We start from the raw sequence: 20,442 nt of genomic DNA on the forward strand, positions 1-20,442 counted from the left end.
ACCCTGGGCCAGTGGTGGGGCCCTTCTTGAGCACCCCACTGAGCCTTCCCTCTCCCCTCCGGTTCCCAGGTATAAGGCTGTTTCTCAGTAGTTATTACCCATGTTGGGCACCTCCCTCTATTCTTGGACCTTCGTTTCCCAGGTATTCTCCCCTCCTCTCCCCCTTTATTTTTAAATTAAAAAGGATTACAAAAAAAAAAAAAGGACGTTTCCATAGGAACTTGGTGAGAAGCTGATCCCGACCTCATTATTTGCTCAGTGAAAGGAACTTTATTTTCATCTGTTTGTGTACATTGTCAGGTTTTGGCTAAACCTACTTTCCTGACTTTGTACAGTGCGTTCTTTTAATCTTCATTTCAAATGCATTCATCCCGTGGCTTAATTTATCCCGTATTGTGATCAAATTTAGCTGAAAGTGATCTGCTTTGCCAATTCTGAATATTCATCAGCTGCCTCGTTCATTCACTGAAGCAAATCCCGCTCAGAGCAGGCGGCCGTGGCTGCAGCAGCCTCTGTCGGGTGCTGGTGAGCAGGGCAGTGCTCAGGGCGCTGCTCCCAGAGCTGCTCCCAGACCAGTGAGAGCTGTGTGCCCGCTGGCTGGCAGTGCTGGCAGCTCTGTGTCACGCTGGCTGACTCACTGGGAACAGGTGGCCCCGACACGGGCTGTGCACAGCAGCGTGACGTGATGCAGTGCTGGGCCATGGGGGACTGGCACTGTTGGTTTGGAGCTAGTCTGAAGGAAGGGGAAAGGAGGCAGCCCAGCCCAGGGGCAATCATGAGATGGAGAGGTAAAGGGCTGGATGCCTTTCTCAGGGTCACCTGTGGGGCCCAGAGGTGGCTGAGGACAGCTCTACTCTGTATCTGTTTGGAACCTGAGCACAGACAGGATCTTCCCATTCTGTCCTACATCCTCCTGGGAGCGTGTCAGTGTTTATGGTGGGGACTGTCCACACTGATGTGCCGCTGCAAGGCCCCACCTGCAGCACTGTGCTCAGCCCTGGGGCTGCCGGCACAAGACAGATGCAGAGCTGCTGCAGTAGGTCCAGAGGAGGCCATGAAGATGCTCAGAGGGCTGGAGCACCTCTGCTATGGAGACAGGCTGAGGGAGCTGGGGGTGCTCTGCCTGGAGAAGAGAGGACTCTGGGAAGATCACAGTGCAGCCTTCCAGTACTTATGGGGAATCCAAGAGAAAGGTAAGGAGACAGTCTTTACTAACAAGGAGAAATGGTTTAAAACCAAAAGAGGGGAGAATGAGGTCAGATGTGAGGAGGAAGTTCTTTACTCAGAGGCATGTGGCCCTGGCACTGCAGCCTGGAGCAATGGGTGCTCCATCCCTGAAGGCATTCCATGGCAGGTTGGAGGGGGTCTGGTCTAGAGGAAGATGTAGCTGCCCATGGCAGGGTTGTGGAACAAGATGACCTTTAAGGCCTCTTCCAACCCAAACCATTCTGTGATCCTATGGACTCAGTAACCAGAGAAAAACTGATGAGATCTTTGGGAAAACATGGTCAGCATGGGGTGTACAATGTGTTTCCCATAGTGCCCACCTGCCACTGGGGGACAAGCAGCTCTTTGTCTGGAAAGGTGCTGTCACCACTTAGCCCCATCTTGGCTGTTAACATCTGCACAAAGCACAAAACAAGGGTCAGCCTCCACAGTCCCAGGGGCCAAAGGAAAGAGAAAGGCAGAACTGCTTGCTCCTCACAGAGCTGTGGTCCCACAGCCACCATCTGCTGCTGTGTAGATCAAGGGTGAACACACGTGGGGAAGGGATGCACTCACAGCAAAGAGGTGTTTGGTTCACAGTCTCACAGCTGTTCTATTACGCTGCTCTACTTGACTGTGTCACATCCTCAATAAATTATGCCTTCAGCCTCACTTTCTTCATCCATAAGAGGCAAAGTCTAATAAAAGCTGGATGGATCAAAATGGATGCTCTTGGTATATTCAGCTGGAAAAATGGGATACGTGTGGTGCCTGTAAGATATTCATAAGCCAAGAACCAGTATGAGAGCCAAATGGTGGGCTTTTCCAAGGCAGTGCTCAGCACACTCAGCCAATCAGTACTAGATGTGTCCTGCTCTCCTTCTGGGAGACATGAGATTGTTAATACATAAATAAATGAGGTTGCAAAGTGTTTCAGGAGAGAGATCGGAAGACGTGGGTGAAGAGCCAGCTGGGAGACAGACGTAGCATTTCAGCACTGGAAGAAAGTGTGGTCTTTGTGGGTGTGAATAGCCCCAAGTAAACACTGTAAGCAAAGGGCCTCAGCAAAGCCAGAGGCAGCATTTGTAAAAGGGCTTCAGCATTTCGTGCATTACCTTCCTCCGCAGAAGGTCGAGTGTGAGATGCCCAGAGTGAGACAAAGCAGAAATTCATGCATAATGCTGCCACCAAATCTCCCATTAAATCCATCCCTCCGTATCAATATCAGTTTACAGCTCTTGTACTCATGTTGCACTGCCCCTAGAGACCAGAGATTACCAGGAGGGAAGCACACTGGGGTTTTAAGATGGGCTCCCACAGCACCGTGCCACTTTACACCAGCTGAGCATCTGCCCCTAATCTGGTTTAGCTGAACGCTGCTCAACAAAACCACTAAGTGGATTGTCTTATCTCTCCTCCACTAACCCAATCTGTAAATCAGATCTGGCTGGTTTCTGCATGGTGTACCAGTCTGTCCTGCAATCATTCAGGAAATCTGTACCATTATTCAGCACAGTCCCTGAGCCAGCTGGCTCCAGCCTCCTGATGCCACCATTGCTATGCAGTGCAGGGCCCTTCTCTATGTGCCTCAGCCATGCAACCCCTGGGCTATTGGGCAGAATGTGCCCTACCCCGACTCCTCTGCATCCTTTGTCCACCAGTCACCTCCCATCTCCCTTTGGTGCTGTAGTGAGGGCAGGAGCAGGATGCATCCCTGTGCTGATTCATTCCTTTATCAGCAGCACTGTCTGCACTGACAGGACTTGAAGGCACAAGCTGGGAGTTCTGCACGGGCAGTTCTCCTATTTTCTGCTGTCCTGGTGCAGGTGCTGGTACAGTTGATGGGTGAAGGGAAGAGGAAGGGAAGAGGCAGGAGCACAACCATTGGAAGGTGGCCAGGATCACCTGTAAGTGTAGTGTGGCTCAGGAATCAAGGTCCTGTCCCTTCTTTAACCCCAACAAACCTGCTCCTGGCTCTTGGGTCCTTCAGGCCTGCAGTGTAACACAACTAATGCTCACAGCCCATGTTTGTTTCTCTACCTGCTTGCAGTAGACAGCAGCTTCCAGCCCTGCAGCACTATCTCTAGCCCTGCTGGGATATGTCATTGCTTGCCTGTCTTTCCCAGGTCAAGAAAGCTGGGACAAAGAGCAGGTGGTCCAAGATCTTTTCTAGCTGGAGATCTCAGCCTGAGACTTAAGGGGCATCAGTCAAGCACAGCATAGGGCAGCACTCCCCCAAGCCATCAGGTCACTGCTGCAGGGCCCTGGTACAGCCTGGCAGTGTGACCACAGGGCTTTCTTGCCACCACAACTACAGGCACAGGGCAAGAGCAGAATCATCCCGTAGCTGAGACAAAATATTCTGAATAAAAACTCAATATGCATGGAAGAAAATAAGTGCAACCCAAAGCATTCTGCTCCCCGAGGAAGATGGGGATGGAGAGCAGTGTCGCCCCATCATCCTTTCATCAGGGAACAAGAAGTTGCCTTAGCAGAAATGAGCAGATTAATTTTCTGCCTGCTGCTTGCCAAGGACAAGCTGTGTTTGCAACTTACAATGCTGCAAGACATGCAGTCCCTGCCAGAGCCATGTTACACCAGGGACGTGCTTGGCTTCTTGCAGCCCGCTTTATGTCTCCCCGGCCTTTCTGATTACTTGTTGCTATCAGTTCTTGTCTGTGACTGGTACTGCCTTTTTAATTTCCCAAGCTGCTTGCTAGGCAGAAGCAAATTGCCTGTTAGAATCAAACAAGACTGGATACGGGTTCTACCGGGACAGTCACTTCCTTGGGGTTTTTTTGTTTATTTATTTATTTATTTAAAGAAAAGACAACCCCCTTCAGAGGTTAAAGGCCTCTCAACTCCTCAAGGCTCCAATTTAGATGTAAAGGACAGAAAGGGAGCCGCCTCTGGTCATGTCCAGAGATCTCTTTCAGAGACCAACATGGTCGAATGCACCCTCAGCAAGTTTGCTGATGGTTACGAGCTGTGGGGTGCAGCTGACACACCAGGAGGATGAGATGCCATTCTGAGAGACCTAGACAGACTGAGCAGTGGGCCCAGGTGAACCTCATGAAGTTCAACAAATCCAAGTACAAGAGCTTGCACCTGGGTCAAGGCAACCCCCATTGTCAATACAAAGGATGGAAAGCAGCCCTGATGAAAATGACCTGGGTGGTGGTGGGTGGGAAGCTGGATGTGAGCCAGCAGCGTGCCCTCTCAATCCAGAAAGCCAACTGTATCCTGGGCTGCATCAAAAGGAGCGTGGCCAACAGGGCAAGGGAGTGGATCTGCCCCTCTGCTCTGTGCTGTGAGATGCCGCCTGAAGTACTGCATCCAGATGTGGAGTTCTCAGTACAGGAGAGACATGGAGCTGTTGGAGTATGTCCAGAGGAAGGCCACAGAAATGATCCCAGGGATGGAACAGCTCTCCTATAAGGACAGGCTGAGAGCTGGGGCTGTGCAGATGGAGAAGAGAAGGCTGTGGGGAGAATTAAAAGCAGCCTTGCAGTATCTAAAGGGGAGTGACAGGAAGGAAAGGGACAGACTCTTCAGCAGGATGTGTGATGATAGAACAAGGGGAAATGGCTTCAAGCTCAGGGAGGGTAGATTTAGGTTAGATATAAGGAAAAAATCTTTTACAGTGAGGGTGGTGAGGCACTGTCACAGGTTGCACAGAGATATGGATGCCCCATCCCAGGAGACATTCAAGGCCAGGCTGGACCAGGCACTGGGCAACCTGATGGAGCTGTTGTGTCCCTGTTGATTGCGTGGCAGTTGGGCTAGATAGCTCTCACAAGTCTCTTCAAGTCTAAGAGCTCTACAGTTCTTCTCCCAGGTGTACACCTGGCTCAGTTACCTTCCAGTCCCAACTGCAAATGTCCCTTATATTCATCTGCTGCCATTTGCAAAAAGGAATGTAGTAGAGGTGAACATTTGATTGGCTTTAATCTCCAGACTTTGTGACACTAAAACACATCAAGAGAGAGACTGGTGTGAGGTTTTGTGTTTTCTGCTGGCCATTCAGGCCTAGATCTCCTGCCCCTCTGGAAACCACCACCCCTCTCTACTCTCTCAATGCAATGACAATCACCCCTCTGCTTGTGGTGCATCCATCTCTCTCCAGTGAAGCCTGAAAACAGGGCTGACAGAACTGGGAACCACAATTCTCTTCTGTAGCAAACAAGGTAGGGAAAAGCCACAAAGCTCCAAAACCTCCGGCTACCTGGGACCTTTGCACCTCTTCCAGGTTGCTTTGTTATCTCTCCCCTGTGTTTTATGTGCTTTGTGTAGGTGCACATGCAGTGCCCTGTGCAGCAAGTTTTGCTCTTCTGCAGTGCTCCAGGATGTCAGTTTTCAGTGCTAAGAACAGCTAGTCACTGAACTGACTTGATTTTTACTGGCAGAACGAGGTGAGTGCTGTGCCCTGGCAGGACCTCACCTTCCTCCCTCAGAAAGAAAGCAGGAAGAAGTAGAGGTATGCTCCTTGTTGTGCTTCGTCCTTGGGGATGAGGAGGAGAGGAGAGGAGCCTGTGCTGGTGGTAACACCATGACACAACCAATCACAAGTCACCATTTCTAGTGACTACAGGGTTACTGAGTCCTGGAGCATAAGGAAAAGACAGCACATGCCTCTTGCTACAAAATGAGAGGGTCTGAGGTCCTTCATGAGCAGAACAAGGGTGGAGGCTTTCCAGGTTCAGCTTCAGCCATGGTAGTTTGCAGTGGATGTCAACCCTCTCCATGTGCTGTGCTCGCTGCACACAGCGCTGAGCTGTAAGTCAGTAATGGTTCCAGTGATGGGGGCTCTATGTGCTTCTTCACCAGTCCCCAGTTATTCACAGCACACATACTGCTGTGGGCTTTGCACACCCTGGGAGCTCCCCGTCCTTGGCTCATCCCATTGGGGCACCAGGTGAGGAAATAAGACAATCACACATCACACATCTCCCTCAGCCACACCAATAGCAACTTAGAGTCTCCGAGCCCTGGATGTAAAGGCAGATTCCATCCACACAAGAACAAGGCGCTCAGCACTCCCAGGGCAAGCACAGACCTACTAAAAGTCTGGCACAAGACACGGTATCTTGCAAAGATGGGAGGGATAATTCTAATGGTGCTTTCTTGTTTCTCTTCAAGTTGTGGTTGAACTGGAGAATGAAGACTGTCAAAAGGCAGCTCAATTTCTTACAGTCTGCTCCGAAGCACACAATGTTTTTAATATTCTCAATTAAGTCATGCAGAGGAAGCAAACTATCACAGGGTATTACAGAAAATTGAGGAGTTATGCTCCCTGCACAAAACCTTAGCAGCTGAGAGATGACTCTGAATGCGGTGCAGAAATCCACAGAGCACAGAAGAGTTTGTGGCTCTTATAAATCTAAAGAGGCAGTATGGGCAGGGTAACTGATCCCTGATAGGAGAGGAGATCTCTTAGTAATTCAGATATGGCACAGAAAGCTCAGAAAGTCACCAGAAAAACAAACAAAAAAACAAACACAGAATTAACTGCAATCCAACTAGAATTTGCTCACCAAAGAAACTGTCCAAGCTTGCTCCTGGAGCATGAATTCTGCTGGCACTGTTGACCCAATAGAGGATCATTACAGGGTTGGGCACAAAGATTGTTGGAGCTCCCTTCTGATCCCAACAGATCTGTGATCCCATTATTGTGTGACATGCTGTCTCAGAGTTTACACAGAGCAGCATTCACCTCCACAGGCAATGACCAATGGGAAGCATCTGTGAAGGGAAACAGATGACCTCCATCTGCATGGAGTTGCCTCAGGTGGGATGAGAAGAAGCTGCTTCAGCACTGATGGAAAGGAGGAGTGCTCCGGAGGGGCAGCGCACACCATGCAGCAGCCTGGCACCCATCACGCAGCACCAACCCTATGCCATTGGGGATGACAGTGTAGCACAGGGACAGCACGGAGCAGCACCAGCTCAAGTGATGGAAAATAATGTTCTGCATTTTGATCCGCTGGCTGAACGCAGTCCTATGGAAAAGAAAGGGAAAATTATGGGAAAAGTGTGCACCTTGCTTCCAATTGTGATGGAGGAATGTGAGAAGAGGCTTCAAGACTGAGGAGAAATGATTTTTTTTCAGTATATTTGCAACTCGATTTTCAGTCAAAATAAAGACATGACCTGCAAATTGTCAAATGAAATGTACAGAGCTGCAATCAGGCATTCAACTCAAACCTTCGATCATCTCTCCCTCCCTTTTGTAAGCCCTATCTTAGTAGAGATAAATATCCGTCACTCCACAGCCAAGCCTTATTCATGCCATTGCTTTTTGGCTGTTTTATGGTGTTGGCCCACAGCGTCAGAGGTGGATGTTTGCGGTACGGCAGTAGATGCTGAACCTTCCCACCAATATCCCATTACACTTATTCAGTGCATACAGGCAAGCCAAAAGGTTGAACACCATGACCTAAGGGAAACCAGCAGAGACTTCGACCAGACCTGGGAGAAGTTCTGTGAAGAGTGAGGTCTAATGAACTGAACTAATGAAAGTGATATACTAGGTAAATAACAAGCCTGGAACACCGTAATGTGCCCATCTTGGCTGTGGGAGGTCATTGGAAAACATAACTGCAGAGGCAGGAGGAAGGCCTGGCCCAGTTGGCAGCTGTCAGAAGCTGGGTAATGTCATCCAGAGCCCCAGAAGCCCCAAATGGCACTGAGCAGCAGCAGCTGTGCTCTCCCCTGCTGTTACCACAGAGTCTCCTGTAGTTTTGGGCCCTTGAGGGAGAAGCTCACCCTAGAGATGCAGGGCTGGGGGATTGGCACTGCTCCTGCCCGAGCAAAGAAGTGTGCCCAGGATGGGCTTTTGCTGCCAAAAGGTGAAGAGCAACCACCTTGGGGAGGAGAGAGAGGTGCCCACAGGTCAGGCTTTGCTGTGTTGGTGCGGGCATGAGGAGCCACAAATCTGAAGATGTCTGGTTTCCCACACGGAAGGTGGTAGCACAGCTCCTGGTGCACGGAGCAATCAGAGCCAGGGCCAGCTCTTGATTTGTATGTACTCCCCTGAGCAAACATGGGCAGTGCAGGACTGCGCTCTGGCTTTGTTCCTCTGGGGCAGGATTTCCTAGGACAGTCCTGGCTGGTGCTTAACTAAAGACTGAACAAAGCAGAGGCAAAGGGGTCAGAGAGGCCAGGAAGAATCTGGGGCCACTGACCCTGGGCTCTGGAGAATGCCAACACAGCGCACCCACCATCTCCAGTGCTGTTCTGTGCCACAAGGTTTCTTGCAAACACCCATTTGGGGATTTTCTTGTCCCAGTACCAGAGCTGTGGTTGGTCCTCACAGTTACCAAGGGGCTGTCAGTTTGCTGAGACAGTTTGGTATGAAGGATCTGTCAGCTTCCATGGCTGCCTGGCAGCAGGATGATGTGCTCTGCCAAAAGCTGCTGTTATCAGGAAGGGGAGAATGGAAAACGTTGCAGCATCAAGATCCTACAGTAAAGGGGGGGGGGATGGCAAGGCTTGGTAAGAGATGCAGCAGCACATTCCTGTGGCTCAGCCCGAGGATGGGTGTCTCGTCAGTGCCCACCTGCACAGCTGCTGCTGGGGCTCAGTGCTGGAGGAGCCCAGGCCCACCCTGCTCCCCCCGCACTGGCAGCCTCTGCCTCTACCCGCTGCAGCCCAGCTTGGCCATCACTCATTGCTTCCTTGTGCCAGAACCTGTTGTCCTTTCTGTGCTCCTTCCCTACCGTGCTTAGTCTAAAATGTACTGTTTTAGTTTAAAACTGTTACGCTCTGTCCTACCATTACAGACCCTGTTACAGGTCAGCTGCTGAGAATTGCCTGTGCAGCCCAGCATGGTATTTCTTGTCTTTCACACCGGGGCATCTGGCCCTTTGCAGGAATATTTCCTGATGTGCACACCATGGTGCTCTGTGGGGGTGGGGCAGCCTTGCCCCATGTGCCCTCCAGCCAGCCCCTGCCACACACTAGCAGGCACTGCCATGCAGTGTGACACAAGAAGGATTAATCTCCTTTGACCTGTGGTATATGAATAAACACAGAAATGAGCCAGAACCTCACTTTACATAATAAACCATGTGAATAAATCATGGCTTTGTGCATCTGGCTGTTCCCCGCAGCTGAGGAAGGCGCACAGGCAGCACAGCTATCCCTGCAGGGCAGACACCCAGTGCCCAGCATCCCCACAGACCACAGGCACTGTAATTTGCTGAACAACTCTTATGAAAAGAGCAGTTTCTATGCAGAAGAGAGGAGCAGAAAATCATGTGTAAGGAATTGAGGAAGGAAGTGAAAATCTCCAAGCTTTGCTCTAACAGGCTGTGGCCAGCGAGGATGCTTGCAGGGAGCACAAGAAGCTGACGAGTCCCAGCTGCAATTCCCAGCCACCCCATTGTGGAGTGCTCTGAGGTTATGCACACATCATCATCTCAGATCGGTGTTTTAGACCTGTCCAAGCTTTAGTCCCTCTTTGCCAATATGATGCATTGTGGAGGTCCACAACTTGCTTGCACCTTTGTACAGGCAGGCCCTTCCTTTTCCATGTTCATATAGTAATAGTAATAGTAATAATCTCGTGTGGGTTGGAAGGGACCTTAGAGATCATCGAGTCCAACCCCCGGGATTCGAGCCTCTGTGCTGCAGGGTGGCACTTCTACCACTTGCACCACAGGGGGATTCGAACACCCGGGCCCCGGTGTTGCAATGCAGCATTCCTATCACCTGCGCCACCGGGGCACACGCATATGTGACAGCCCCTGCTGGCTCATCTCCTGCATTGTGAGGAAGAGTGAATAACTGACACTGCCCCGTTCCTGTCCTCACCTCCCTACTCATGCCCCACAGTCCCTACAGAGCAGGCCCAGCAACTGGGAGGCATTTGACATTTCTGATGTTACAATTGCCTTCAACGTATTTTCTTTCTCAGAACAAAGTCTTTTGTCCTCCTGAAGCTCCAAAGAAAAAGCAGTGCACAAGACCATTGCACAGCCCTGCCACCATCGACACGAGGCAAGCAGCAGGCTGCATTTCAATGGCTTTCTCTTCCTGGGTCCCAGGAGATGCCCTGTCCTTCCCTGCCACCTCTCCATGCCAGCAACCACTTCTCTCATGATCTGCTCCTCCTTCAGCTCTGGGATGTCCAGCCCTGGATTGTACAGCAGCTGGCTGGACAAAGCCCATTTGAACTAGGAGAAATTAAACAAGCTGTATGTGAGATGAGGAGCCTGTGTGCAGCATGAAATGTCTCTGTCCCTCCCAGCTGTTAATTCTGAGATTGTCAGAGCCACTTACAGATGTCTTTGTGCTGCAGGCTTATCCAGGAATATGATTGTAGCTGAATAAAGAAATAAAGAAATAAAGAATAAAATGGAGTGTTTTTATCCATAGACTGTGTCTCTCATACACATGCTCACATACGCAGTACAGCAATCTCCTGGTACATCATAGACGAGAGGCTGTGGCACAAGCACACACCTCAGTGTGCTGACAAGAAGCTGAATTACTTGCTAGACAGATTCAGGCAGACAACTGCCAGGCAAGCACATGGCTAGATAAACAGAGAAGGGAGCAGGTATGGTAGCTGATCAGTAGATGGAAAAGCATTAAAGATGCTTTCATGCTTCATCTATCATGCAATAAATAAGAGTCACTGAGAGCACATGCACAGTTTGCAGGAATGTGAGTGATGTACCTTTGGTGTGAGCCTTGTGGAGGGATGAGATGGACCCTGGGCAGTAAAGCCAATGACTTTTGGCTCCTAATCTGCCAAACTCGATCATATTGAGCTGTGAGCTGAGATGTGCAAAGGGAAGGAGGATCTCAGCACTGCAGGGACAGACACTTCTGTACACAGTTGGTTTTTTCACTTCTGAAATTCTTTTTCCTTAAAACTGAGCCTCCTCCCTGAGATGCACAGAATTTCCACTCCAAGATTCACCCAAACCACATTTCATTTTTAAAATAGGTTTAATGTCAAAGCCAGGCTGGATGTGGCTCTGAGCAGCCTGGCCTGGTGCTCAGCAACCCTGCACACAGCAGGAGGGTTGAAACTGGATGATCTTTTGAGGTCCTATTCAACCCAGGCCATTCTATGATTCTATGAATACATATATATATACTTCTTAAATTTCCCTAGTAAATAGAGAAATGGGCCATTTTTAATTAAAATAATTTGCAAATCTATGATGAAAGCAGGATAATGCTTGCATTCATGAGGAAAGATAAGGCGACTGACATCTCCCCATTGTATTGCACATGTTGGTCCCTCGATGAGAGGGGAGAAGAGATGCATACAGATGTCAGTGCAAGAAGAGAAGGAAAGATCACTTTGAGAATGGATAAACGAGAGCAGAAAAGGGGAGGAACAGAATGGGAAATGGAGCACAGGGCATTCCTATGCAGTGAACTCCCTTGCACCTGAGAGCTGCATTTTTCTCCCTATGGACTCCATCCACACTTAGAGATGAACCGGAGGCAGGCGGTGTTCAGACCCACCACCACATCCTACCAAGTCCTAATATTTTTCCAGATTTCACTGGAGAAACAATATCTACATGCAGAATTACTCCAACCCTCTGTTCTGCATCACTTGCTGCTCGGATGTGGTAGTCCAGCATCATCGCATCATCGAGAGATGCATCACAATCAGCGCTGATGTATCCTAATAGAACTGTTCTGTGCTGAAATGTTTTGACACTTGGAACAAGACAGGAAGAGCAGCACGCGGTGTACTAATTAGAGGACCAGAGGTTTTCAGTGTATGAAATAATGATTTTAAACTAACACAAAGCTGTTGTGTCAAAGTATTTCATTAAAACACAAAGAAAGACTTTGATCTGGAAAATAAGATGTTTCAATCAAAGCTAAGCTAAAGTCATTCAGAATGCTATAAAACAAATACAGCAATTTAAATAGATGAGCAGAAAAGCCAGACTCCTCTGCCCCAGTGTGAGTCCAACACATAGTGCACAGCACTGCCCAGTGACCGACATGTAAAGAAATGCAATTTGTATCCCTGGGAACAATAGATAAATCAAAATGAGAAAGGAGGAGGAAACAAACATTCTTACTTTGGTCTTCCAAACTTCATTTGTTCCATAACTGCTCACTTTACTGGACAGTTTTCTCCTGAGCTGGCATTAAACAGGTTCTTGAACACGATGACTGCAGGTTGAGCAAAGGCTTCTGTGCATGACCCGCATGGCTCGTAGCCCCTCACTCTGCCCCTCATTGCCCATAGAGGTGTGTGTGGGGCTCCTGCAGGGCTGCCAGCAGCACTGGCCCACTGCCTGCACCTGCTGTAGCCACCACTCCACACCCTGCACTGCTGCAGCAGGGGCACAGACTGCTGCATCCTCCTCTCCTTTGGAACTGATGCTCTTTGAATGGGTTCAGGCTGACAGCAGCAGAGTGGCGGCTGCTGGTCCTCCCTGAGCCTCCGCCAGCACAGGATCAGTGCAGAACTGCAGGGTGAGTGATCTGTAGGGAGAGCTGGGATCCTCCATGGGCTGAAGGCATCTTTAGAGAACAGCATCTGAGGGAATTATTGTCAGCCTCTGGATTTCCCTCTCAGCCCTCATTCTGCTCCTCATTTGCACATGGAGAGGCTTAGCTGCCTCGGGAGGCTGCAGTGTCACCATAGGAACATCCTGAGCTCCCAGAGAGCAGAGCTGACCAGTCTGGTGTGTCACACACTGTCACCATGTTGGATAGAAGATGTGTTTCCCACTCCACATGCTGTGAAGGAGCAGCAGGCAGCCCGAGGTGAACCACATAGCATCAATCCAGTCATTGCTTCTCTGGCTGCCCAGAGATCCTCCTTCTGCACTGTGATATTCCCACATCACTGCACACTGCCGTCCTCTGACTCCATTCCCCTCTGAGCAGTGCTGCAGCTGCTGGCCTCCATGCCAGAGAAAGCCCTGCACCCTGTCAGCTGGGCACTTTAATAGCATGCTGAGCAGGTGATCCTGGCTGGAAGATGTAACCCACTTTATTTAAGCCCATCTTGGAATGCACACATTTCTTTCTTCACTTGGTGAGGTTGTGCCAGAACTCGCTGGCTGTACCAGTGGCTGGGAGTGCTGCAGTGTTACAAGTCTGCCAGGGGCAGCACACAGGTTCCTTGGCTGGCACACAGATAGGGCTGTGCTGTATTGCTTGGACATGTCCTCAGTGTGGTAGATCAACAACAGCATGCAGCCACTTTCATCCTCAAGAAAGGCAGGGGCCATTTCTGTGCCCATGAAATAATGCCAGCAGGCTCACTTCTGATAGCACTCAGGCTCCAGAATAATCTGAAGCTGGAGTGGCTGCCCCGCAGCTCTGGGACCTCAGCCTCAGAAAAGCCCCTTAAAAATGCCATGGTGCCCTTGGAGGAGCAAGTGGGTCGTGGGCTGTGCCACATAGACCCAGCTTGGTGCCCCTGTGCAAAGTGCTGCCAGGCTCAGCCTGACACAAGACTCAGATGGGGACACGAAACAGGAGCCAAGGCAAGCTGAAGTGCTTGGGCACCCTCACAGTGGATTTCCTCCTCATTCCAGTTTGTGCCCATTGCACAGGTTTCTCCCTCCAGCAGCTCTCTGATTTCATCCTTTTCCCATATACTCTTGCATGTGCAAAATCCTGCAGCAAGGAGTACCTCAGGTACCCCCTGCCCCAAAACTCTCATCTGATCTTGCCTTTCTGCCTTCAATTTCATTTCATAGAATCACAAACCACAGCATAGCTGGAATGGAAGGCACCGGGGCCTCTCTGCTTCTGGGTAAAAACTTTCATCCTCACATCTGACCTAAACCTCCCCTCTCTTAGTTTAAACCATTCCCCATCATCCTGTTACCATCTGCCTATGCAAAAGGTGGGTAAGACTTCAATTAAGACTCCGAGGTGGGAAATGGTGGGTTTTGTCTTGCATGGTGCCTCTGCCATCTCTTTCCTCCTCAGACAGTCGGACTGGATGCATTCCAGTGCTGGGGCTGATCCCGTTACCAACATGGCCATGCTCAGCACACAAAGGCAAATGCTCCGTAATGCTCCAAGCACATAACATGCTGGTTGTGCCTCTCCTCTCCCAACAGCAGCAGGCTCCTCAGCAGGAAGGGAAGGGGAGATGGAGGGAGAGGAGAGATGGGTCTGCCCCAGAGCTCTGCAGTCCCCAGCACAGTGCTACAGTGGCACCCATGGGTGCAGAGCTGAATCTAGGAAGGCAGCAGTGCCCTGTGGCCCCAGCTCTGTGCTCGCTGGAGGAGCAGGGAGGCTGGCAGCTCCCAAGGCACTGCAGCCTCCCCTGCACTTCACAAAGGCCTTTTTATTTCGCCTCTAAAATGTGCCTTGTGTGCTTTCTGCATCTGAAAAATACAGGGAGGGGGTGAAAAAGTGGTATCTCCATGCTGCAGAGAGGTAATTAAGACTAATAATGGTCCATGCTGTAAGTGATTTTAAAAACAAAGCACAGCTATTTCTATTTCTGTTCGGCTTTTGTAAAGGCTTTATCAGTTTTTATGAAGTTTATAGTTGGCTTTTTTGGATGATTTAGCTGTTGGTCCCAGCTTAAGGGATGCTGATACTACACCTCTAAAGTTGCCACACTGGGCACCCCCACCCAAAGGACGCCTTTCCATCCATTGAAAGAAAATCCTCCCCAGGGATTCTTGACTTTCCTCTGTGCCAGTGTTAACCTAATTGCTCTGTGACAGTTCAAGGATCCCACTTGTTGGATTTGCTGATGCTCAGTCCCTGGAAATCCTACTTTTCTTTTAGGAACTCATACCTGACACTAATCTGGAAGCCATGTTTCGATGTGTCTCCAAGTGAAAGCTGGTTCTTTCTCCAGCTGCATTTTCCAAAATAAGCATCCTGGAAAAGGGGAACTGACACAAGGCTGCTTTATCTTTGCTTTGACCCAGAATAGTACCTGGAGATGGGATCCAAAGGGATCTGGGTATTTTAGCAAGGCCCAAAGATGCCAGGCTATGAGAATGGAGCAAACCCAGTCCACAGCCACTCGAGCACAGCAGAGGCACAAGGCAGCAACAGGAGCCTCTCTGGGGCTGCCCTCAGTGCTGGGCAGTGCTGGCACAGCCAGCAGTGAGCATGTGTGCCAGCAGCCTCCTGCTCACCAGCAGCACCATGTGCACTGCTGGGCCACCTCGTGCTAATAAGATGGAGAGAGTGAAGGAGGTTTCTGCTGAGTTGCTGCTGCTATGTTATTTGTAATGCAGTGGTGTATTTGAACCAGGAAGAGGGGATTTCAGTCTGTCCATGATGACTTATTAGGCTTTATTACTAACCATGTGAAAATAAAGAGACCCTCTCTTAACCACCGGGAGTGTTTGCCTCACTTAGAGGGGAGGCAACAGAGGGAACGATTTTATGGCATAGGTGATGTTCAATCCTAACACCCACCCTCAGGAAAACAAGAGAAGTGCTCTTTGGAGTGCGTCTATGAGAAGAAATATCTCACTCTGGCCTCCATTTCAGGGTCGCTTACTCCACTCAAAGGAAATAAATTAAGGTTCCAGAGTCCTTTTAAGAGCATATTTTGCAAGTAACTGCAAAAGTTAAAAGAAAATGTGTTAGGTACGGCCTGCCAATCAAACGTCTTACAAGATCAGCTGAATATAGCATGAGGAGAGGCAAGGAACATGATGAAAAGATAAGCCTAGTACTGAGGCCTATTCATCATGGTGAAACATCCTCAAATAGCAAGAGCCACTGCCCAGCAGGTGCACGCTGAGCCCAGTGCACAGAGCAAGTCCTCCCTGGGCAAAGCCTGCTGTGGCCTGAGATGAGAGGGATGGGACAGGGCTGGAAAGGGCTCTCCAGCCTGACCCAGACCAACAAAACCTGCAGCACCCAACGTGGCTGTGGCTGCCTGCCCACATCTGCTTTGCTCTGCAGATGACAGTTTCATCATTTCAAAGCATGTTGGTTTGAATTCAGTCAGGTTGCAAAAATATTCATTTTATCCCTAGCTCAGATGTTGAAATCAAATGTCAGTTAGAAGTAGAAACCCAGAATTATTCTGCGAGAAAAAAATGCTAAAAAGAGGTTCTTCAAGCTCTCGTCCAAAAATAAAAGAAATTTTCCACTGAGTGGATTGCTCTGGCAGTTCCTGCTCTTACCATCCCTGCTGCCCCCAGCAGGCTCCTGCAGCACCGTTCCTGTTCCTATACACCCCACGAGCTGGGCAGCACACACAGCAGCTCTGCGTTTAGTCTCTGTTTCCTTCCAGAAAGCCAGTTCTCAGCCATGGCTGACCAGGCAGCAGCACAGGGCCGCAGGGGATGATTAGGGTACCCAGGAGAGAGGGATGCAGATGCCACCCCCATAAATCCAAGCTGCCAGCACCTCCACGCAGCATGGAAATCTCCAAGTGACATCGCGCTGCCATCCTCTGTGTGGCTTGGATGCTGGGTTTTCTGCTCCTGTTGTGTGTTACAGCGAAGCCTTCCTCATTTTTATTTCTAGGTCACATCCTAAATCTCTTTTCTTACCAGGTTACATCTATTTTTTATTTTTTTTTAATTGAATGCTCTTCTGCTGAGCTGGTGCACATATCTCACCTGCATCCTCCCTGGCAGAAACGTGGCTTGATCCTGGTGGTTTGCATGCTGAGAACTATTACCATGCCCACTGGAGCTGAGAACAGAGTATAAAAATACTGAGTTTTGGGGAGGGTGTGTGGATTTTAGGTGCATGGTTTTAATTAGAAATTGACATTTCTAAGCCTTTGGCTGCCAGGCAACAAGCATCTAGAGAATGATCTCAGTTGTGATATGTAGGTACCCAGCGTCCATCCGATATTCGGCGCTGTGTTTAAAGCCTTGGGGAGGACCACCTCGCTGTTTGTTGCAGGGGCATTCATCAGTGGTCGTTAGCAATTAGACAGGTGAGAACTGCAGCAGAGCAGCTCATCCCAGAGCCCACTGTGCCCCAGCACTGCTGGAGTAGCAGAGAGTGAACGTGCAGTGAAGTGGGAGTTAAATTTGATGCAAGGGTCCACGTGTTGCTCCAAATCCGGGCTCCGAGCCCCTGCTACACGGCCCTGGCTGGCCTGAAGACTTGCCCCAGGCTCTACCGGTGAGTGGGAGCAGCTGCAGCTCAGAGCCCAAGCGAGCAAAATGGAGCAGGAGGCAGACAGCACGGAGAGATGCTTGCACAGCAGTGCTGGCGCGGTCATCCAGACGCCCCGGCCTCGCCTCATCTTTACAGAACAAGCAGCTTCCTCCTTGTCCTTCCTTTCTGGAAGCGATTCTTCCTTCAAATTATCTGACTGACTCACCATGCTCTGTGCAAAGCAGCGCTGTGTGCAGCACCTCCCCTGGAGCTCGGAGCAGCAGGGGCACCCTCCCGAGCAAAGCCCCGCAGAGCCGGCCTGCCGCCCACTGCCCGCCCCCCAACCCTCCCCTTCCTTCCAAAGAGGCAGAGTTGCCCTTCGGCTCCTGAGTGGATGCAATGCAGGCCAGGAGTGCTTTATGCGTTTCTCTCTACCTTTCCCAGTACAGACTCATTTCTCAAACACAATTACTCAGCTTTGCAGAGACAAAATAACTCTTGTGGAAGAGTGTAACAGTGCCGTCACTTCCTAGTGCCCAAGCCATGACTTCCTGCGTAGAGATGCGCGCTCACACTGGAGCAGAGCGATGGCGTGTTGCTGTGGCACATTCTGTCCTCAAGTGGCTCACAGCAAATGCTCCCGAGAACGACATTAAATGCTGATAAAGTGCTTTAGGCTGCAGCCCTTCCTGTGGGGGAGATGCCCCTGATCCCAATCTTCAGCAGCTTCTGTTCCTCAGCAGGAGACCGGCTGTCCCTCATTCTCTACCCTATCTGGCTTAATGGGACTGCAGATGCTCCTCTTCTGTGTAAGCGCCTAAGCTTTATTTCTGAGCTCTTTCCCTCAGTTTTATCCCATTACTCCTCAGCCTTCTTCCCTGGCATCCCTTCAGATAATGAGATATGGCCTTATACACTCAGTCCAACTGTGCTCATGGCTTGTCTTATTGTGTAATGAATTGACTTGGTGCGTTACAAATGATAGAATGTGACTGAGTTTTGTCCACTTCATTATTCTACCCTCCTAGGCCCCAGCTCTTGGTGTGCCCTCTCTTGCATGCTCTCTGAAGGCTTTATTACCCTCAGCTACTGGCAATGAATGTGGTCTCTGCAGAACCTGTCTCTCCTCAGGTGTGCTGATGGCCTCTGGCTTTCCAGGTAGTGTGAGAGATCCTTAATCTGGTTGTAGATGCCCACGAGGTTACTGCTCCATCCTTCCTTGGAGAGAATGCACTCTCTGGATCCCCAGCTGAGTCACATCAGGGGGAATTAACCATTCCCTGGTTATGGGGGGTTTTGTGATGAGGAGCAGCAGTGCTGCTCCGAGGGACCGTTCCTCCTAGATGGGAGCATGCTCTGAGAGCTGCTGCCACCACAGGTCGGGGCAGGGAGATACTTTCTGTGAGTAGAAAGCATATAAAAACAAGGACCGAGTTTTGGGGAGTGCGTGCCTGCTCCAAACAATGCTGCCATAACTTCTTTGTGTTCAAGTCAGAAGTGCTTTTTGTGGGCCTGCCCCTCAGCCCAGCCCTGCAGCACTGGTAGATGCAGCTCCCTGCATTTTGTTTTCTGTCTCCTAGAAAACAAGCCTCTGCTTCTCCTCATATCAGACTGAACATTAAAGGGGACCCTCATGGGTCAGTGCTGGTTTTTGCGATGTCTGGGTCCCACGCTCCAGCTTTCAGCTGTAGAGTTGTTGCAACCAGGCTGTTACTCACCAGCATTTTCGTTCAGCAAGGAGTACAAAGAAGAGTTAATTTCTCAGTGATTCATTGATAGAAGATGCGAGCAAAGCAGGCCTGCGCTCAGCCTAGTGGGGAGGCAGGAGAGGGCTGCACCAAACCCAGCTGTGCGCACGCCTCTGAACTTTCACAGCCCACCCCTCAGTGTTCTCCTGAGCTGTCTGTGCTGCAGTAGGCTGCAGGTTCTCAGTAGAGGAGCTACAACTCTCTCCTGTGCTTCAAGGGTGCCCATCTGCCCTGTGTTTGGTGTACATCCCCTTTTATGTCCTGTATCTGAGAGCACTGGTACCTGGACCTTAACAGGACCTGCTGCTTCCTTGCTGTGCCTGGTCAGGTTCACGGGATGCTTCTCCTGTATTCCTCTAGCTCCTAAGCAGTTCTGGCTGTTATTCTCATAGTTCCACAGACTCAACAGCTCCAGCATTGCTTTGTGCACGCTCAGCAGCACATTCATCACTCCACACAGCCACCTCACTCCTCCTCTGACCTCCTCATCCCTCCCTGCATCGATTGCTCCCCGTGCAGAGCTAAGCCGAGTCATTTCTTATGTTGGCAGTGAATGTGTGTCCACTATGACTGAAATGTTCAGAGACATCTTTAACAAATTATGTCACCCTTAGAGGCTGAATTGCCAAAGGGACTGTTTATGTTTAACAGCAGAGAGTTGACTGTAGTGTGAGTTGCAGTCATTCCCTATCTAAACTTCCAGAAGTGTAGCACTTGAAACAGAAAGGGCTTTTGTGTCACTAAGGTGGCTTTTGCTCCCACATTCTCCACCCTTGTTAAGTCCATGTGTCCATTGCTCACAGTGCAAGTCTCACTGAGTCCTCAAAGAGAATTAAACCAGATCTCATTGGCTTTGGTTCTGCCTTCTCCTCCCTAAATAACTCTGCTCCTCCCAGCAGACTGACTTCCCACATAGCACCCTGCTGCTACCTCCATAAGGATGTAAGAGACCCTGGTTGGCCAGCCCTGTCCTCCTCCTCTCTACTGCAGAACAAATCTCCCTTCTCCTTTGGTGAGATTCTTCTGGAGCCCCCTGTTTCTTGCAGCAATCCCTTCCTGTCCTCTCTGCGGGGACGGCCCCCTCATACCCTATCCTTTCTCTGCTCTGCTTGCCCCCTAAACTCCTGCAGTGCTGCAGCCCATCATGTATGCAGTGCAAACATCTCAGTGCCACATCCAATGGCCTCCAATCACTGTCCCCACTCCTGCAGGCCTTCTCCTCACCCCACAGTCACACTCTCTCTGTCTTCTATCCCCCTTACTCATCATGGGGCTCTGTGTGCAGGCTTCTCATGGTGGTCTCTGGTGAGCTATGCTCACTCCTCATCTTTCCTCTTTCTCCTGGCCTCCACACTTAGCCATGCAGGCTAAGAACTCTGATTCTTCTGGGGTTCTCTGATGTCCTGCCCTGGTTTTTGTGCCTGCCTTTCTCATCTTCAAT

At 50.1% G+C, this 20,442-nt stretch overlaps 1 protein-coding gene across 1 annotated transcript in view; it reads left to right on the forward strand.

Annotated features, from left to right (window-relative positions):
* The window catches only part of AAR2 (AAR2 splicing factor), a 37,484-nt gene extending 26,920 nt beyond the window's left edge, over positions 1-10,564 (forward strand). The window contains exon 3 of the mRNA XM_015881273.2: positions 10,124-10,564. Coding sequence (XP_015736759.1) covers positions 10,124-10,309 — 186 coding nt within the window. The 3' untranslated portion in view covers positions 10,310-10,564. The remainder of the gene's footprint in view (positions 1-10,123) is intronic.
* The last annotated feature ends 9,878 nt before the right edge of the window (positions 10,565-20,442 follow it).

This window comes from Coturnix japonica, chromosome 20, assembly GCF_001577835.2.
Source record: "Coturnix japonica isolate 7356 chromosome 20, Coturnix japonica 2.1, whole genome shotgun sequence".
Taxonomy (NCBI): Eukaryota; Metazoa; Chordata; class Aves; order Galliformes; family Phasianidae; genus Coturnix; species Coturnix japonica.